This window comes from Halichoeres trimaculatus, unplaced genomic scaffold (genome assembly GCF_033239565.1).
Source record: "Halichoeres trimaculatus isolate MK-OKI-2021-1 unplaced genomic scaffold, fHalTri1.1 fHalTri1_scaffold_4, whole genome shotgun sequence".
NCBI classification, from domain to species: Eukaryota; Metazoa; Chordata; class Actinopteri; order Labriformes; family Labridae; genus Halichoeres; species Halichoeres trimaculatus.
This window is the reverse complement of record NW_027437182.1, coordinates 1,149,457-1,169,374: the sequence shown is the minus strand read 5'-3', so window position 1 is coordinate 1,169,374 and position 19,918 is coordinate 1,149,457. Positions and strand designations below refer to the sequence as shown.

The 19,918-nt window shown below is 42.7% G+C and overlaps 1 protein-coding gene across 1 annotated transcript; it reads left to right on the top strand.

The window, feature by feature from the left end:
- Window positions 1–535: 535 nt before the first annotated feature.
- Window positions 536–19,625, top strand: LOC141789387 (uncharacterized). The gene is made up of 6 exons (XM_074668781.1): window positions 536–590; window positions 8,392–8,552; window positions 9,341–9,460; window positions 13,344–13,383; window positions 14,859–14,903; window positions 17,323–19,625. Exons 1-6 carry the CDS (start codon window positions 542–544, stop codon window positions 17,514–17,516), a joined length of 609 nt encoding a protein of 202 aa, XP_074524882.1. The 5' UTR covers window positions 536–541; the 3' UTR covers window positions 17,517–19,625.
- The last annotated feature ends 293 nt before the right edge of the window (window positions 19,626–19,918 follow it).

Here is a 19,918-nt window from a genome sequence, read left to right as displayed (position 1 = left end):
TTGTGTAGATTGGACCATAGAGCCCTAACAGCCCGATAAACAGTGTTATTAAGATGTACAAAGCTTCCAAATCGTAGACCCTAGCTTTAAGGATCACATATAGAGTCATGTCTTTTTTTTATTAATGCAGTGATCTCCACTACAGAGTCTGTGTGTTTTGTGGGCTATAATTTAGCGAGAAAAGGTAAAATGTCTCACTTTGAACATCTGACCTGTTGTTGTCAATACAATAAGATTTTATGACATTTACAAACCATTGTGATTTTTTTATTCCACTTGGACATAAAGTCATGACTTTTTTGTTTGTTTTGTTTTTGAATTTGGCGCTGTTGCTGTTCAAGCTGTCACGTGCCTGTCTCCTGACAAGACCCCCCTCCCCTTCTCCACCCACCTGCCTGTCTTTCCTGTGATTTTGTTTTTCAGTTGGTCAGCAGGTCCATATAAGGGCATTTAAGTCCCTCCTACGGCATTGCGTCAGCGCGTCCCGGGAGAAAAAGAGCTCGGGGGCTCCGCTACCATTCAGTTTACAGCCCGTACCGACATGGGACGGATCAGACCTACTCTCATGCCGAAGCCGTTCATGCCTCTCGGTAAGTCTGAGACAGCCTGGACGCTTCTGTTTCACTCTCTGTCGGGTCGTTTGGGGTTCTGGTGATTTCACACGGAGTCTTTATTCATAGAGGGTCAATTTACGGCACTTTGACGCAAAGCAGACAGGGACAGGGGTTTAATCCGTGCGTAAAACCAAAGTCCGTGATGAGGGGAACCGGACAGTAGAGAGAGCCGAGCGGGTCTCACTGTCAGCCGGGCTGTCACAGACAGACCGTCCGGTGTTTTCATCAGCCGGCGCTCTTATCTCCACTCCGCCCCCCTCAGTTTTAGAGCACTGTCAAACATCAGGCTGGAGGTTCCATGCTGCGCACGTGTGTTCGTGGCTCGCTCCCTGCGCGCGCCTTGGATCAAATGCTTTAAAAGGTGATTTTTCTCCTCGCGCCACTTCCGACGGTAAGACGCGCGACAGGGGACGGTCCAGGTTCTGTCTTAAAACACCGGGCACTGCATGAAATCTCAGTCCTGCGGGCAGATGCGAACAGCGGCGAGCTGAAATTTGACAAACGCGAACCAAGAATGACTTTCTGGAAACAGCTCATTTCATGTGGTGAGTTCAAAAACAAACCCCACACTTCCTTTATACCAATATGAATCACACTTCATGGAGGTAAAGTAAAGCTAAGAACCGAGGTCAAGCCAGCACACACGTTGTTTTGTGGTGCGCGAATGTATGGCACATTATGGTAATAGCTACAAACCCCTCACCTCAAAGTAAACTCAATCTGACTGATAGTACAAGATGTGAGGATTAAACTCAGATAAAAATCAGCTCATTCTGATGTGGAATTTCACGATAAAAGCCTTCTAAACTTTAAATTCTCTGTATTTCCTCAATCATAAACTTATTATTGACAAAATACAGTGGGATTTGAAAGTTTAGAAGGCTTTTATTGTGAAATTCCACATCAGAATGAGCTGATTTTTATCTGAGTTTAATCCTCACATCTTGTACTATCAGTCAGATTGAGTTTACTTTGAGATGAGGAGTTTGCCGCTATTACCGTAATGTGCCATATATTCGCGCACTACAAAACGTGTGGGCTGGCTTGACCGAGTGTTTCTACTTGTGTGCTGGCTTGACTTCAGTAGTTAAAAGAGCGGGTCGTTCATTTCCAGAGAAAGTAGTTAACGCATGCGTAAAAGTAAAACTACAGGTGTGAAATCTGTAACCGCACTCTTATCGCTCAGAGATTTTCTTCTCCGCTGTCTCAGTCAGTCTCCGTAAATCAGGAGGGGGTTCCCGCTGAGCTGTCAGCTGTCACTCCTCAGACCATCCACAACCAGCCACAAAGCGCGCTAAAGTTTCAACCTGAGCTCCTCACCTGAATGTGCTCAGAGTTAGAGAAACATGTTTTACGCATGGATTAAACCCCTGTGCATGATGTGTGCATGATTATGATCTTAAAACGTGGTAAAATAAGAAGTGTGTATGTAAAAGTGTGTGTGTGAGCTCAGCTGGTTGAATTTCCTGGAAGTGAGTCCAGGAGCAGAGAAACCAGAGCGGGGCTCCAGGTACTTCCCTGCAGGAGACACAGAGAGGAAGTGGTTCAGCTGAGGAGCTGGGTCAGTGAGGTGATCTCTGAGGCAGAGAGGAGGCGTGTGTATACATGTGTGTGTGTGTGTGTGTGTGTGTGTGTGTGTGTGTGTGTGTGTGTGTGTGTGTGTGTGTGTGTGTGTGTGTGTGTGTGTGAGCTGCACCAGCTTCTTCACCAGCAGCACTTTCCCCCTGCTCATGATTTGCCCCCTCCCTTTTTAGTTTTAGGGGGTTTTGCAGGAAGTCTTACTGCCACATTTACTGTGAATATGAAGTTTGTCTGCAACAAGCACTGACTGACTAAACAGGTTATTTCTTTTTTAAACTTTAAAGGAAAACAACAAAAATGTGTTTTCAGTTAAAGCACAGAATAACAACAGACATGCATGAGTTTTTGATTTTTAAAGTTATATTGTATGTTTTTTTTTAGTCTGGAAGGGATTGACTTTTTATTTTTACAGCTGATAGAAAAACACTTCCATATAATCCATGTATGGTTAATTTAAAAAAAAAAGGTAATAAGTGGTTTATATGGGTTTAAGAATAGAATAGAATAGAATAGAATAGAACTTTATTGTCATTGTAACAAGTACAACAAAACTGAAGTCACAGCTGCAATCAAGAAAACCAAAGTAAGAAAGTGTATAGAAAGTGTAAAAAGCTCCATAAGAAAATAGATGCTGACAGCTTGTCCATCATTGTCCAGCCAGCCAGCCTCCACCTCCACAGGGTCCAGGACTGAGCTTCTTCAGCAGTCTGTTCAGTCTCTGTCTCCTGGATCCTGGATCCTAGCATGATGCTACTCTGCCCTCTGGTATTCCCTCTGTTGCTGGGTTAGCACAGCTAGCTCGTCCATCTTATTGGAGATAGATCTTACGTTCCCAATAACGATGGATGGAAGGACAGGTCCATGTCGTCACTTCTTAGCTCACACCTGAGAACCAGCACGTCGTCCTCACCTCCTTCTCCTCACCTTGTGGGAAACATCTGGCCTAGCACCAGTTAGCATTGACATGCTACAGGCTGCTAACAGCTGATTTCACATGTAAACAATGCAGCCATGGTTACATGTAGGATCTCCAGACAAACACAGGAGGAAAAGTAGTAAAAATATCACTGAAGACACAAAAAGTTTGGTGTCCATGACCAACAATGAGCCAAACAAAGTAATGATCCACTCCAAATACAAAGATTACGAAAAAGAGACGAAAAAATGACTCGTTGAGGAGTTTATCAGAGCATCAGCTGATCTATTAAAATAAGTATCACGTGTTAAGATGACGTGTCATGAGTTAAACTCTTCACTGGTTAAAAGTTGGTTCATCCTGTGGTTGGTCCTGATTTCTCTAACAGCTCTGACCAAGCGTCCTCTTTAGTAAGGAACTGTCTCTAAGCTTGTCATGAAGTGTGTGATGTGTATTCTCGGCTCGAGTACGTGACGGCGCTCATTCCTCAGAACAGGACAAAGTACAGGTGGAGGAGACGGAGTGAGTCACAGTTAAAGTGACGAGTACAAACCGCACGTTTTATCCAGCGCCTGTGACAGAGGAAGCAACACTCCCTCAAACGCGACCACATGAAATTCTTGCACGCTGAAAAAAAGGTCTCAGTCTCGAGCCCTGTACTGTCACTGCGGCCACATGTCTGACGTAACTGCTGAGGAGGATGTTTACAACCTCAGCACGCCGCTGTTTTGATTCACAAATGAGCGGTTTTCTTAAAGAGACAGGTTCAGAGAGGTCAGGTGTGCGTCATGGACACTTTAACCTGTACAGTGGGTCGGTTTACAGACACCGACTTTGAAAAGGTGCAGGAGCCGTGAAGCATTCAGGAGATATCAGACCTTTGATCTGTGTGTGTGTGTGTGTGTGTGTGAAGTAAGACGAGGTGTTTACGTCATTAGTCGTGTCAAAAACCACTCGTCAGGTGTTCAGTTTCACCCTGACAGACTCTCCTAGGAACACGGTGTTTAGTGAAACACAGAGGAGGTGTGTGAGCTCGTTCTGCAGCACTCTCCAGGACTGTGAAAGTCCCCAAACGGGAGCGAGGGCCTCGTGGTTAAGCCTGGGCTCGCTAACGGCCTGAGGCGTCGTATCTCCCTCCCTCTCCGTGCACTCTGTCAACAACAAAAAATACAAGTGTTGCAACACAAAAAGTCCCTGAACACAGAAAATCCACACAGCAGTAAAAGATTTCTTCTCTGCAGAGATCCAGGGACAGACGGTGTAAAGATATCTCAGCTACGCTCTGAGTCACACATGAGTCATTCATGGCCTCATTGAGAAATCAGCGTATGAACCCATGTCCTCAGTGTCTGCTGGAGCTGAATGAACCTGCTGCTAACAGTGGTCAGTGACTTTATCAGAGTTAATCTGAGCCACGTTTACCCAGCAAGTCCAGAAAAAGTTATCTCCAGGTAATAAAAGAGAAACACAATGCACGAAATACATGTAAAAAATGCACTTTTCCACTTTTCAAACCAGAAAAACAACAAGAAAACAAAACAGACATTTCCAGAGGTTTGTTAAAGTGTCAGAGCATCAGAAGCAGAAAAGGTTTGTCGGGCTGGTTTCATTTTGACGCTCTGACACCAAAAAAAATCTTCTTCTTCTTTTTTTTTTTTCTTTTTTTTTTTGCTGTAACACCAAAAAAAAACAACCTGTCAAATCTTGTTTTTTTCTTTTTTTTTATTTTCTTTCTTTCTTTCTTCATTTTTTGGCTGTTACACTTAAAATAACAACCTGTCAAATCTTGTTTTTTTATTTCTTTTCCTTTTTTTATTTTTTGCTGTTACACTAAAAAAATGAACCTGTCAAATCTGTTTTTTCTTTTCTCCCCTTTTTTTGCTGTCACACTAAAAATAACCAATCAAACCTTGTTTTGTTGCTGTTACACTAAAAATAACAACCTGTCAAATCTTGTTTCGTTGCTGTTACACTAAAAAAAAAAAAAACCAACCGGTCAAATCTGTTTTTTTTTCTTTCTCTTTCTGTTTCTTTCTTTCTTTTTTTGCTGTAACTCTAAAAAAACAACTTGTCAAATCTTGTTTTTTCATTTTCTGTTTCTTTCTTTCTTTTTTTGGCTGTTACACTAAAAAAAACAGCATGTCTAATCTTTTTTTCTTTTCTTTTTTTAACACTAAAAATAACAACCTGTCAAATCTTGTTTTGTTGCTGTTACACCTAAAAACAACCTGTCAAATCTTTTTTTTTCTTTCTTTTTTTAACACTAAAAATAACAACCTGACAAATCTTGTTTTGTTTCTGTTACACTAGAAAAACAGCTACAAAAATACAAAAACAAGCGAGCAGTTACCGCTTCAAATGCAGCAGCAGATTTCTGAGAGTTGAGCAGATATTGAGAATATATGGTTTGTGGACACTGATTTCTCAGGAAGTCCATGTGTGAGTCCTTTAGAGAGACGACGCTGTGCAAAGGTTTTCCCTGAGTCAATATTTGCGTTTGGAATTGACGCCAAATTCCTGCAGAATGCTCCTTTATCTGTTTGTAAATGCAGTGTGCACAAACCGCCACTAGCTTCATTCACTGGGTCTCTCTGATGGGGCGGGGACGTTTACTGGTGTGAGGATTTTCTGTGTTTGGGACTTTCTGACTCAGGTCACGTTGGGACAGTGTCAACCTCCCTTCATTCGTCTGTGTTATGAAAAAATCAATCATTGGTTTTATTTCTCAGCTGTGCCACGCGTCCTTTACTCTAACTTTATGACAAGCAGAGGATAACAGCTGTACATAACAAGCGTGAGTGAGGCAATATCATCGTGATGCAATCTCAGCTCATGTGACTCAGCGGCTCTCAGAGCGGGTTTAAAACAAAAGGAAACAGGAAACTGCGCCTTCCTGCTCTGGTTTCACAGCTAAAGCTAAAAGAAGGGAGATCATACGAGGAGGGTGAAGGCCGGTTTCTCTGGGATTTACTTTAACAGCTTTTTATTTGATGAGTCTATTTGTTCACAGCGCTGCTACAAAGTCGTTATTCTTATCTAATCACCAAACGGCGAGTCATTTCCCCCGTCTGGTTTGGTTTATTTGGGTGATGCAACCGTGATGCAATGTGGTCATACGACTCAGGTCACGAGCACGTAGTGAAAAGGAAAAGGAAAGTGGAGCACGCGGTCACACGGCCGACTCACTTTAGGTGTTTCTGTTCCCACACGCACTCCACCCAGTAAACACAGAGGTTACACCGGCCCACACGCCTCTGACAGGTAAATCATTCAACATGCTTCACGTAGCAAACAATCCACAGAGCTTTATCAGCTCTTCACAAAGCCATCAGGAGCTAAAGATAATCCCAGGATCAGCACTTTGTTCCCTTTCAACTCTCCGACCCCGACGCAAACCCAACTCATTTCTTATCGGCTGTTTTATTAACAAAAAAAGGCCGATATGCTTCAAAACGCAGAATATCCCTAATAGAATCTCCCCAGGCTGTCTAACATGACACAGAGGAGCAGGAACTCAAACACCAAGGTATTTCTCTGGCCAATCAGAAGGAAGGGAGTTTCTCTTAAAGAGACAGGAGCTAAAACCAAGCAAACAGAGGCTGAGGCTTAAAAACACTCAGAGAGATCAGAGAGTTCTAGAATGTAGTGACATCATCAGGGCAGAATGTAGTGACATCACAAAGACAGAAAGCTCTCTGTGCTTGATGATGAACATTCTAGAACCTCATTGATGGAGCTGCAGCATAAAGGCCGTGTAGAGCTTTAAGAACAAGAACCAGGACTTTAACATCAGCTGTTAAAGGTCCCATCTCCTGCTCCTTTCCTGCAGTTTAATCTGGATCATTGATGTCTTCATGAAATGGTAGTAACATGTTTTGGTCCAAAAAGCCAATAAATCAAGCACAGCAGCATTGTTTCCAGGCTCTCATAGCCCCTCTGTTCAGAACGCTCTGATTTAGTGGGCGTGGCCTTCATATGTAAATGAGCCACCGCTGATACCGCCCCGCTCTTCCACGTCACTGAGAGCAGCGCCACGAGCTCCGAGTGCACAATGTTTAGAAAACAGAGAAGCTCGTTTACCGTAACATTACAGGCTAAAACAACAGGCTAACTGCAGCTAAAGTTAGCATCCTGAAGCTAACACAGAGACAGGGGGCACACAGCATTTAAAATACTCACATTTCCAGGGTCCCAGGTTTGTTGGAGGATGGTTGGTAATGCGCCTGGATTCAGGACCAGTCTATTGGCTAGCCCTCTGTTGGACTGTCCAAAGTTGGAAAAGCAGTCGGCCGTGAAGTGACTAGCACACACATGCTCAGTTTTACTGAGTGTAGCTGGAACATTTCCTGATAAATGAACTCTAGACACTTAGTCTGTCTTCTTCTGAGATGGGAAGCTTGAGCATGGAGCTATGTGACTGTTTACAGCCAAAAACAGAGCAGTGATGGCTCTTCAACTTTGGCATTCTCCTCGAGGGTATCTGCTCCGGTGGACCAATCAGGTCAGACTTGCTCCTGATTGGTCAAAAAAGGGAATCACTGATGTCGGCAAATCCCCAAAATCCAAACAGCTGGTTTTAGGTCAGGATTTTACATTAACAAGCTCTACTAAGAACAGGTTTGTCATTAAATATCACATTTTGTGGGCTGGGAGGAAAGACAAAGACCCACAAATTTCACTAAAAGACTTAAAGTGATTTTTGCAGAATATGGGACCTTTAAAGAGACAGTCACATTGTCTGCATGTGCTTTCTGCCTCTTTCATTCCTGAAAAGCTTTTCTCTGGGACCCATTCAGTTTTTCTCTTTCTGTTTCCTGTCACCTCTTGTTTTGCAGTTTGTTTCCAGGCGTCTTTACAGTTTCTCGTTCTAACTGTCAGCCGTGCAGGGTGACTCATGTTTTCCACTCTCAGCCACAGAGTGGAAACAAAGTGTTCTGACTCTTGAATCTGATCCAAACTTGAACACCTCCAGCCCCAAAGTTCCTGGAGCTGCTTCAGGCAGGGCGGTTTTTGACAGACAAACCCGTCCCCAGAACTAAACTTCTACCCCCGCTCTGACAGTCAGAAAGCACCTCGCTCCTTTTAAAGGTCTCTACTTCTGCTTTTTTCTGCTTTATCTCCTTCATCTCGTCCCAGATTGGAGCCTTCCCTCCCCCATCCCTCTAGATCTCCCAGGAGACCCCTGATGGTGTCTTCATGGCAGACTTGACCCCTGACCCTCAGACCTGTGCTGCAGGGTGAATGGTTGTGCTCTGAGTGTGTTTGTTTCTTCATCCTCAGTAGTCCTGGTGCTGGGACTGACGGTTCACCTCCACAGAGCTTCAGCATCAGCGGAAGAGGAGAAGGCGTGTGGCGTCACTTCAGGACCTGATGGCGTCACCTACGAGCTGCTCCACCCCTCTCCACCTCCAGGGGCAAAGATCAACTGGGAAACAGGGGATGTAAGTCCTGCACACTCAGACACTGATGACTTTACCAAAGGAGGTGTAGGGAGGTGAGATAGGAGGAGTCTCTGTGAGGCCGGACAGAAGCTGTCATGATGACTTGCAGTAATGAACGGCTCGGTGCAGTTCGGCCTGCAGGTGTCATGTGATCTCCTCCGTTACCTGCCGGCCTCACGGTGCTCCTCCTCCTTTAAAACCTCCTGCTCCATCCATATGTTTTCTCTGTCATTCAAAACCTTTGTGATAACACTGACAGTGGAGAGAGAGCGGTTTGATGTGTCTTTCTGGGTAGAAGTGTTACAAACTGCAGTTCCTGGAGTGTCCACTAGAGGCTGTGTGCAGAAGTAGCAGAAAACACATACACACCCATTCAAAAAGCTGATCTTTACAGCAGAAATAAACATGGTTACAGCCTGGTTCAGAACAGGAGTTCAGTCTAAAGTTATTTTATTTTTCCTGGTTTGTTGATGACTTTTGGGGACATTAAGATCAGAGGTTTTGCGTAATAAGGGGCGTGGCTATCGTGTTGGTTTTGAAATCTGAGCCTCTCTGTGGCGGCTGTTTTCTCAGAGATGTTGCAGAATGCTGCGTTTGACGGTAATACTGTGACTCTAAACAGGAAGATGGGCTCAGATATGATGAGTGAAGTTTCAGTCTTGTGTCCCGTGGCCACTTCCTGTCCTCCCTCCACCCTGATTTCTCGCTCTGCTTATCAAACTTCAGATCTCTCCCTCTCAGAGTTGATCTGTTTCGTGGTCAAACCTCTGTTTGTGCTCATGTTTCAGAAAACCAGCATCGCCAGGGGTGTCAGGTTTTTACCAGATCAGGTTGTGAATGTGACGAACAACTCCATCACCCTGAAGAACTGCACTGACGAGCTGCACGCCACGTGGGGGAAATCAGGGGTAAGGAAAGGCCATCCACGCACATCCCGATTCAGACACAAACTACGGTACAGAGTGGAAATATTCCACATTTAACGGACTTTCCCTGATCTCTGTCAGACCAGCTGAGTGAGTTTGGATTCAGAGACAGGAAGTGTGTGTGGCAGCATGTCAAGAGTTATTGCAACACGCGTCCTGAGGTTAAAAATAGATACAGTAACAAAGATCTCACAACCAGTCATCTGATCCACGAGGAGGAGGAGGAGGAGGGGAGGAGGAGGAGGAGGAGGAGGAGGAGGAGGAATCTAAGGAATCTCAGTGACCAGCCCAGGACAATCAGAAGAAAATACAGACGAACAGGATCTTAAATCACACAAAAAGAGTTGTTTTTTCAATTTCAAACCTTAAAGACTGAGTTTTCTTTTTTCCCATATATCAAACATGGATTTAAAGCACAGATGCTGGATGTTCAAACTGAGCATGTGCAGATTTTCAAACCCTCTCATGTTCATATGTTGTAGAAATCCCTGAATCTGTCCATGAACCAATCAAAACACTGTTCTTTAAACAAAAAAAAACAAAAAACAAACACCAGAAGTCTCTCTTCTAGATACAGAAGCTAAAGGCTAAAACAAAAGTTAAAGACCATAACAATCACTAATGCCTCAAATGCAAGCTAAAGGCTAAAACACTAGCTTAAAGCCAAAACAAGGGCTAAATGCAACATCAATTGCTAAAGGCTAAAATGTGAGCTAAAGGCCTAAACAGAAGCTAAAGGCTAAAACACAAGTTCAAGGCTAAAACACAGGCTAAATGCTCAAACACGAGCTAAGGGCTTAACTACGAACTTAAGGAGAAAACAAAAGTTTGATACTAAAATGCAGGTTAAAGGCTAAAACAATCGTTTAGGCTATAACTCAAGCTGAAGGCTTAAACAGAAGCTAAATTCTAAGACATGAGTTGAAGGCTAAAACACTTGCTTAAGGCTGAAACTGGAGCTTAAGGCTAAAACAAATGCTAAATGCTTACACAAGTTAAAGGCTTAATGCGAGCTAAAGGCCTAACAGAAGCTAAATGCTAAAACACAAGTTAAAGGCTTAAATGCAACTTAGAGGCTAAAACAAATGCTAAAGACTTAAACGCTAGCTAAAGGCCAAACAAAAGTTAAAAGCTCAAACAGTATCTTAATGCTAAAACACGAGCTAAGGGCTACAACACAAGCTAAAAGCTTAAATGCTAGCTTAAGGCGAAAACAAAAATTTAAGGCTAAAATGCAAGTTAAAGGCCAAGACACTTCCTTAAGGCTAAGACTCCAGCTAAAAGCTAAAACACAGGCTAATTGCCAAAACCCTAGCTAAAGGCTGAAACTCGAGCTGAAGGCTTTACCAAAAGCTAAATACTAAAGCACTAGCTAAAGGCTTAAATGCAAGCTAAAAGCTTAAACAAGGGTTAACTCTGAAACTCCAGCCTAAGGCTACAACACGTGCTAAATGCTTACACAAGTTAAAGGCTTAAATGCAAGCTAAAGGCCTAACAGGAGCTTAATGCTAAATCACAAGTTAAAGGCTTAAATGTAACTTAGAGGCTTAAACAAATGCTAAAGACTTAAATGCTAGCTAAAGGCCAAACTAAAGTTAAAAGCTCAAACAGTATCTTAATGCTAAAACACAAGTTAAGGGCTACAACACAAGCTAAAGGCTTAAACGCAAGTTAAAGGCTAAGACACTTGCCTAAGGCTGAAACTCGAGCTTTAGGCTTTACCAAAAGCTAAATACTAAAACACTAGCTAAAGGCTTAAACGCTGCTTAAGACGAAAAACAAAAGCTTAAGACTAAAATGCAAGTTAAAAGCTAAAATAATAGCTTAAGGCTTAAACTCAAGCCAAAGGCTTTCACAGTAGCTAAATGCTGAAACACAAGCTAAAGGCTTAAACACGGGCTTAAGGCTAAAACAAGAGCTAAATGCTCAAATGCAAGCTAGAGGCTTTAATGCAAGTTAAAGGCTTAAACAAATGCTAAGGGCTAAACACTAGCTTAAGGCTAAAACACTAGCTTAAAGCTCAAACCCTAGCTTAAGATGGAAAACAAAAGCTTAAGACTAAAATGCAAGTTAAAGGCTAAAACATTCGCTAGAGGCTTAAAATCAATCTGAAGGCTTGAGCAGGAGCTAAATGCTAAAACGCAAGCCAAAGGCTAAAACACTAGCTTAAGGCTAAAACAAGATCTAAAGGCTAAATTGCAAGCTAAAGGCTAAAACATTCTCTTAAGGCTGAAACTCGAGCTTAAGGCTAAAACACACGTTTTTTGAGAGTCAGGTCTTCACCACTGTGTATGTGTGAGAGTCTGGGCCAGAAGGTGGCGCTGCAGTTAAAACAGGTCCCCCTCACAGCTTTTTTTACATTCTTAAATTTTGTATGAGTGGACCCCAGGAAACAAGCACAATACCTCATTGTTTACAAAGCTTCATCATGAAGTTAATGCTAAGTATATATGAAATGACTTATGTGACAAGACACACAATTAAAAACACATTTATGGCAGTGTAAGTCAGTACTGTCACTAGCTTGAGTCAAGTTTTTTAAATAAATGAATAAAAATGAAACTGTTGAGCCGCAGAGTCGTGAGCATTCAAACATTAATCACCTGCTATCACCCATATTTGGTGGTGATCTGGGACTTCCTGATCCTCCGCCCCCGTTTGGAGGACAGCTCTCAGCACATTCCTGATCCACTGAGCGGCGTCAGATCGGTCTCTACTGACAGGATGTGATGTGTGGGTTTCCAAACCGTGGGCGGTGATCTGTGGAGAGGGAAGTGAACTTATCAAAGTTTGGACTAAAGACACCTCTGTACCCTCGTCTTCCTCCCACTCAGACCTCAAACATGTCCAGACATGTCCCTGCTCTGTGCAGCCTCACCCATCTCTGTTTGAAGTCCTCATAAAAACAAACATTAGCATTAATCTCTGACATGCTCTAGTCTTTATCTCTCTGTGGCTGTGTCCGGAATGGCATACTAACATACTACATACTACATGGTCGTTGTGTATATACTGTATACTACATACTATAAGTATGATTAGAGTGCCAACCGTTTACACTGTAGTATACTACTCGGTTTCCCATGATGCATTTCAAAACCTCCGACGACAAAAATTGGAAGCACACATAAGTCTATGGAAGCACACCAGGCTATCAAATATCTCTGTTGATTCACCACATTTGAAAGTTTTAAGAACATTTTAGGCGAGAAAGTCATCACGTAGAAGACCAAAATGTGGTCATTTGGGCCACAAAACGCACGGATACAAATTTAATTTAGAGATTTCGGACATTCTGTTAATAGCGCCAATATGCTATTAAAGAAACTTCCGGTCCGCTACAAAACGAGAGCCTAATTTACAAAAGCGTTAAAGAATTTAAAGGAGATAATAAAGGGTGCTTTTATTTTGAAAACGGGAAGTTTGCTAGTGGATGATTTTTAGCTAACACCGGTCTCAAGACGAATTCATCTCTCTTCAAAAAATTAAAAAATGTTTACTGCTCGCAGACACCAAAGACGATCCGTCCGTCGCCTCAGGCACTTTATTTCTTTGTACTTACGTTTAGGTTTCCCTGTAGAGCTAAGTCCATTTTAGTCGCTTCTCATCTTGTCGTCTCATTCTGTATTTACGTTTATAAATACGGGGCTCGCAATGCATTATGGGGCGTGTCAGTGCGACTAGTATGCCCACCTCCCATACTTCAAATTTTTACTGATATAGTATACATCCGGGTATTTCTCGCACACACAATCTTTTCATACTATTTAATGTGAACGCACTACAAACTATTTTTGACGTCACACTTAGTATGAGTACTACGTTAGTATGACATTTCAGACACAGCCTGTGTTTCTGTTTTCAGGCAGGAGGTGAACATACCAGAGAGGAGGCGACCTGCAGAGGTGAGTGTTGCATTGACAACACAAAAAACAAACATCATTTGCAGAACTTTGCCCTGAAATGCTGGGAAAGGTTTCTGACTTAAAATCTACTTTTAGTTGAAAATAGAAACCTGAGCCCTGTGAGCTGCGTACTTTGATGCGGTGCTCAGAGTTTGGTGCATCAGTTTGGACCAGCAGATAGCAGCCTGTAACCCTGCACAGAGGCCTGTTGAAGGTCATCTCCACCATCAAACTCATGAATTATTTGCCAGCTATATGTTATATTTAGCTGCTCTGCTCTGGGACTTCCCTGTGTCAGTGCCAAGGGGAGTTTCCAGATACCAGCGCCTAAACATGAGAGGTGTGGGAAACAGAGACACGGGAGAAAGTTGGCAGGTCCAGAGTCTAACAATCAGGTTCTAGTTTATTCAGTCGAAACAGCAGAAACTTTCCTCAGGAACCAGGAACCTTGCTGCCATTTATTGGACGACTAGCTCCATCTGTTGGTCTTCTTTTAAAACCACATTCAAGTCAAGTCAAACTTTATTTCTATAGCACATTTTAAAACAACCGCAGTTGGCCAAAGTGCTGTACAGGCATACAGTCAAGATCAATAAAAACAAAATGAATAAAAACGCAATCAATTAAAACAAACGTTAATAAGAATAATCTAAAACAGCGGGAAGGTAAAAGACACAATAAATAGTAGAGAGGAAAAAAAGCGGCAATAAATAAAAGTAAATAAAACGCTGGATGTCTTACCTAACTTTTATTAAAAGCCAGTGCAAAAAGATAAGTTTTAAGAAGAGATTTAAAGCTGTCTGTAGTTTGTGCGGTCCTCATATTTAGAGCAGGTTCAGACACTCCTTCAGGTACGGTGGCCTTAACCCGTGTAAACATTTAAAGACTAACAAGACAATTTTTTACTGGATCCTGAAGCTGACAGGAAGCCAGTGGAGAGAGGCCAGTACGGGCGTGACGTGAACACGTCGTCTCTTTCCTGTCAGCAGGTGCGCAGCCGCATTCTGAACATGCTGAAGGCGGCGAGGGACGACTGATCAATACCAACATACAAAGAGTTACAATAGTCCAAACGGGATGTAATGAACATGTGTATCCCTCTCAAACTCATGAGGAAGGAGATAGGTCTTGATTTTGCTTAAAAGTCTCAGCTGGAAGAAGCTTGTTTTCACACAGAGCTGATCTGTTTATCAAATTAAAAAAAACTGTCAAAGATGACACTGAGGTTCCTGACTGAAGGACAGCAGGGAGACATCAAATTACCAACAACACTGTCCACACCATTCAGTAGATCAGGAGGACCAAAGACAATGGTTTCAGTTTTCTTTTCATTCACACACAAAAAGTTCAAGGACATCCATGATTTAACATCTTCCAACAGGTCAACAAGTTAGACCTTTGCGTGTAAAGAAACTAAAGTTTCATTTTGTTAACATTAATATAAACACATTCTCCGTCTTTTCTGTTCCCACCAGCTAACTGCAGCGCTGTCCTGAATCAGAGACCTCCTCAGCCCATTGGTAAGCCTCCTCTGACGCCTGTTTCCTCAACACTTCACTGATTTCTGTGTGGAAACCACTCACACCCACTTTACTTAACTCAGCCGTACCGCAGATCAGCCACAGGGTGTCAGATGTGGTTAGCAGGAGTTTAGGGAAAGACTGCCGCTACTGCGAGAGCTCCTCCTCCTCAAACCAATAAAACACAGCGTGGGATTTGTAGTTCACTGCCCTGTTCAAGGAAAGCTTGGTGTGACTTCAGCAGCTCGTCTTCACCGTGTCCACATGACTAAACGCATCAAGCTGCTGCCATGTGATTGGCTGATGAGGTATTTGCAGGTCTGTGTCTGATCAGGGGTCAACAGTAGTTTGTTGTGGAAAAACAGCCACGCCCCAGTGTTTCCACGTGTCATCAGGAAGGGAGGAGTCATAAATCCATTTTTAAGACTGAGAGACCTGATCCTGTTTCTGGGAAATGTGTCTGTGGAGAGGAAGGAGAAAGTAGCTCAGGAGACGACGCGAGTCATCAGGACCAGGTCTGAGACACGGAGAGCGTCTGCTTTTCTCTCTGGTTTCGTTTCTCCTGTCAGACCGTGGACTTTGAGGTTTTTCTGAAGTTGTGAAACAGAAGTGAAGTTATCAGCTGATGATAGCACAAGCTACCTCATCAAAGCCCAAATATGACATTTAACTGTACACTTTTAGCAAAGTGTACATGATGAAAAAACACAAGTAAAGAGGATATGTTTTTTGAAAAACCAAACAAAGCTGAGAAACTGGGAGGTCGGTCAGTAGCTACTTGTTACCAGAGGAGAGCCCTGATCTAAATCCTCCCCTGCTCAGGTCTCTCTGACGAAATAATACCATAGGGAAGCAAAGTTCTAAAACTCTGAGCTCATTATGACAGAGCTCTGTCTATGACCTCAGAGTTCTAGAACTCCTGCTGTTGCTCTGCAAACAGACTGTTTTGCATGCATGCTCCTGATTGGTCGATAAGACTCAGACTAAAAATAGAAACCAGAGCACTCCTCAAATCACACAGTTTGTACATTTTCATGCTGTTAGTACAGGGTTGTGTCTGAAATCACTCACTCATTCCCTCCTCCCTACTCACTTTATAGTGAATTAGATTTAGTGGACTCTATAATTCACTACATCAGCTAAATAAAAAAATAAAATTTCAGACACTTATCACTCACTCACCAGCTGCTGACAGTGACGCAATTACTGTAACGTCGCTCACAGACGGCTGGGGGTCTACAGTTATGATTTTTCTGAGACTATTTATTTCCGTGATGACTAATTTTGTACTTAGTGTGTTTTCCACAACAGCCAAATATAATAAGATAATTTATTACACATTATTTATTGAATTAAGAAACCATATATTTGGGCAGCAACTTATGCTGTGTTTGAGAATTCCAAGGTCCAGTGAATGCATCACCTTGATGAACGGTTCGGTGGCTAACGTCTGCGTTGTTTGTTACTCAGTTTGAAGTTGTGAGACGTGCTCGTCCGAAAGTTAAACAGAGAGCTCAGTGTTATTCTCTGACAGTTTTTAATGTTGTTTCATGCTATCAGTAATCAGTAATCAGCCATTCCTTCTGTTTGAACCGCAATGCATGATGGTATATATTGCTAATATAGTGAGCATCGCTAATACACTAAAGAGGGCACCAAAGAATATTCCAGATTTAAAGACAATCTGTGCAGAGGAATGGGCCAAAATCACACCTGAGCAGTGTGGGCCATTAGTTCAAACATACAAGAAGCTTCTGGAAGCTGTCACTGCAAACAAAGGCTTCTCCACTAAGTATTAGATGAGTCTCAGTTAGCGTTTTCAATACTTTTTTCCTGTGTTATCGTACTTAATTCACCATAATCATTATTTATGGACCTGAACGTTGTGATTTCTTTTCATGTGTGGATTATTGGAGTTAATACCAATGTCTGGGAGAAATTTGGTTTGAATTGTATCTTTGGAAATAAATGTGATGGGAAAAAAGTTGAAGTGTTCAATTATTATTTTCCCCACTGTATATACACTGTATACATATACAGCTCCAAACATAATGTGTTCAAATATAATATTTACAAATATAAAATAGATGATAACTGTATCAAAGTCACAGCCAGACCTAGTGGTCAAAAGCAGTACTGCAATGTACTTCCTGGCCTTATCTACATTCATGGGTTTTTGAAAGGGCAGATCCTGCTGCACATGCTGCGGTCGCAACATGCCGTCACTGCACGTTTGAAGATATCGTTCTTTTGTCAGATTAAAAGTGTAACCCTGCTCAAAGCGCTGAATGTACGATGTTCACTTGACGACAGGAACACAAAGGGTGCAGCTTATGTCAGATACACTACGTTCTGGTTTATGAGACTCTTGAAAACAAAGTGATACTCACCGGTTTCCTCCTGTCTCTGTCTCCTTTAGTGAACAGCACACAGTGGTGTCTCTTCAAGGGTTTTTGTGGATGGAAAGCTGTTCTTTGCATCGTTGGCATTGTTGGCATCGTCACCCTGGGCCTCTCCGCTGCAGCTTTCTGGTTGTGCCGAAGAAAACGTGCACCCTGCAATACGCCATACACTCCTGCGAATAAAGGGGAGGTGGAGATGGAGCCTGTGTAAAGTGATCATCAGGTCAAGGAGTGGTATTCAGTTTTGTTTCCTAACTGATATCCGGCCCTTGTTCACCCGTGACTGACTGAACCCACAAGATTTGAAATTCCCTCCCCTGAATTCCCAAGTTAAAGTTTGATGTTTGGTTTCCAGATTCCCTGAAAGCCCCAAAACACTCCTGTTTCAAACTTTGTGTTGTCCATCCAAACTTCCCCTGTGGACAGTCAAAGTCACTTCTTAAAATGCACTTTTGAGGCACTGCTTGAGTAGCACATGAAGTAGTCGCCCCGTGTACGGAGGTTATGGAAGCGTACGCAGCAGCCGACTCTGAGTGCGACTCTGAGCCCCACCCCCACTCCCCACATTTCCTTTTCCTTCTTTATCCCTGAAAACAGTCTGTTTCTACTGCTGTTGAATTTCTAATTCCTGTATCTTTGTCTATTTTTTTCGTTTCTGATTTCTTCTCTTTGTATTTGTTGTTGTAAATATTGTACATACCTGACACGTTGAAGCCAACCTGGTACATCAGCACTTTATCCGGTTATTTAACCTTTGGCCCCTTTTTTCTGGAAGCTGTTTTTGAGTTGTTTTTATTCCTAACAGTTGGGGATGGGTACCTTTCACATTTGAAACGATACGGTACCGATGCCCGGTACCTGGCAATCGGTACCGGTACTCAACGGTACCAAGTTTCGGTACTTTTTTGTGGTAAAAAATATCAATTTGTTTGATAATGAAATATTAAAAAAAATCTATTTAACAAATGTATTCTTCAATATATAACCTTGCAATGCTGTGTTCATGTCCAGCATGGAAAATCACCTACTCTTCCACTCCCTCACAGTCACAAGGATGCATTTAGGTACCTAAACATGGTACCTTTTGGTTTTGCATGAATCGATACCCGGTACTTTTGACAGAATTTGGTCGGTACCTATAAAAGTACCTAATTCGGTACCCATCCCTACTAACAGTAGATTTAAGCTACAAGTCACACGGTGCTCAGAGCTTATGACCTATGCAAACTGAAAAACGGTTAACTGTACGTTCCGTTTTTACTCGGAAGTCAGGATTTACGATTTCATCTGGATTTAACTTTTAACTGGATTTGCTGTTATGGGAAGTTTTTGCACTTGGTAACTGAAGCTTTGTTTTTAACTCGGAGATGACGTCGTTCACAGTTGCAATGTAAATGAAACGCATCATACGATCACCGTCACTGGTTTCATCGTCATTCAAGCCATCCCAAGAAAAAAAATCCGTATCACACTCCGTCAGAGCTGGACGTTGATTCAAGATCAGACAAAGAGCAGAGTGGTCGAGTGCTACGATGTTAAAGAAATATAATCCCAAAGGGAAGCTGTATAACCTGGACATCAGTTTGTTTTTATCTGCATCATGTTTGTGTGAGCACGTTTGCTTTAAGCTGGAAAAACTGTGTCAGTTAAAGCTGCGTGTCGTCTGCGTACAAAGATAAACATTAAAATAAACCTGCTTGTACAAAGTCAGAGCACTGATGCCTGTGCAGGGATTCAACAGTTGTCTCTAAGCTCAGATCAACGGACAGATCATGTTATTCTCCTGCAAAGAGCAGCGTATCATCTGCATAGAACAAACAGAAAGTGGAGCCTGGTCTTTTTTAACTGCCGGAGATTCGGCAAACCAAGTCAGGATTCTGCTACAAAACTTTATGAAAACATTAAAGCTCCCATATCCTGCTCCTTTCCTGCAGTTTAATCTGGATCATTGATGTCTTCATGAAATGGTAGTAACATGTTTTGGTCCAAAAAGCCAATAAATCAAGCACAGCAGCATTGTTTCCAGGCTCTCATAGCCCCTCTGTTCAGAACGCTCTGATTTAGTGGGCGTGGCCTTCATATGTAAATGAGCCACCGCTGATACCGCCCCGCTCTTCCACGTCACTGAGAGCGGTTCCACGAGCTCCGAGTGCACAATGTTTAGAAAACAGAGAAGCTTGTTTACTGTAACATTACAGGCTAAAACAACAGGCTAACCGCAGCTAAAGTTAGCATCCTGAAGCTAACACAGAGACAGGGGGGACACTGAGGAAAAGCTCTTCCATCTGCTCCACAGCACACAGCATTTAAAATACTCACATTTCCAGGGTCCCAGGTTTGTTGGAGGATGGTTGGTAATGCGCCTGGATTCAGGACCAGTCTATTGGCTAGCCCTCTGTTGGACTGTCCAAAGTTGGAAAAGCAGTCGGCCGTGAAGTGACGAGCACACACATGCTCAGTTTTACTGAGTGTAGCTGGAACATTTCCTGATAAATGAACTCTAGACACTTAGTCTGTCTTCTTCTGAGATGGGAAGCTTGAGCATGGAGCTATGTGGCTGTTTACAGCCAAAAACAGAGCAGTGATGGCTCTTCAACTTTGGCATTCTCCTCG

Excerpts from the sequence above, each read along its gene's own strand:
- LOC141789387 (XM_074668781.1), top strand. The coding sequence starts at position 542 with ATGGGACGGATCAGACCTACTCTCATGCCGAAGCCGTTCATGCCTCTC. Across the intron at positions 13,384-14,858 it reads AGAGGAGGCGACCTGCAGAG|CTAACTGCAGCGCTGTCCTG; the intron begins GTGAGTGTTGCA and ends TGTTCCCACCAG. Across the intron at positions 14,904-17,322 it reads GAGACCTCCTCAGCCCATTG|TGAACAGCACACAGTGGTGT; the intron begins GTAAGCCTCCTC and ends TGTCTCCTTTAG.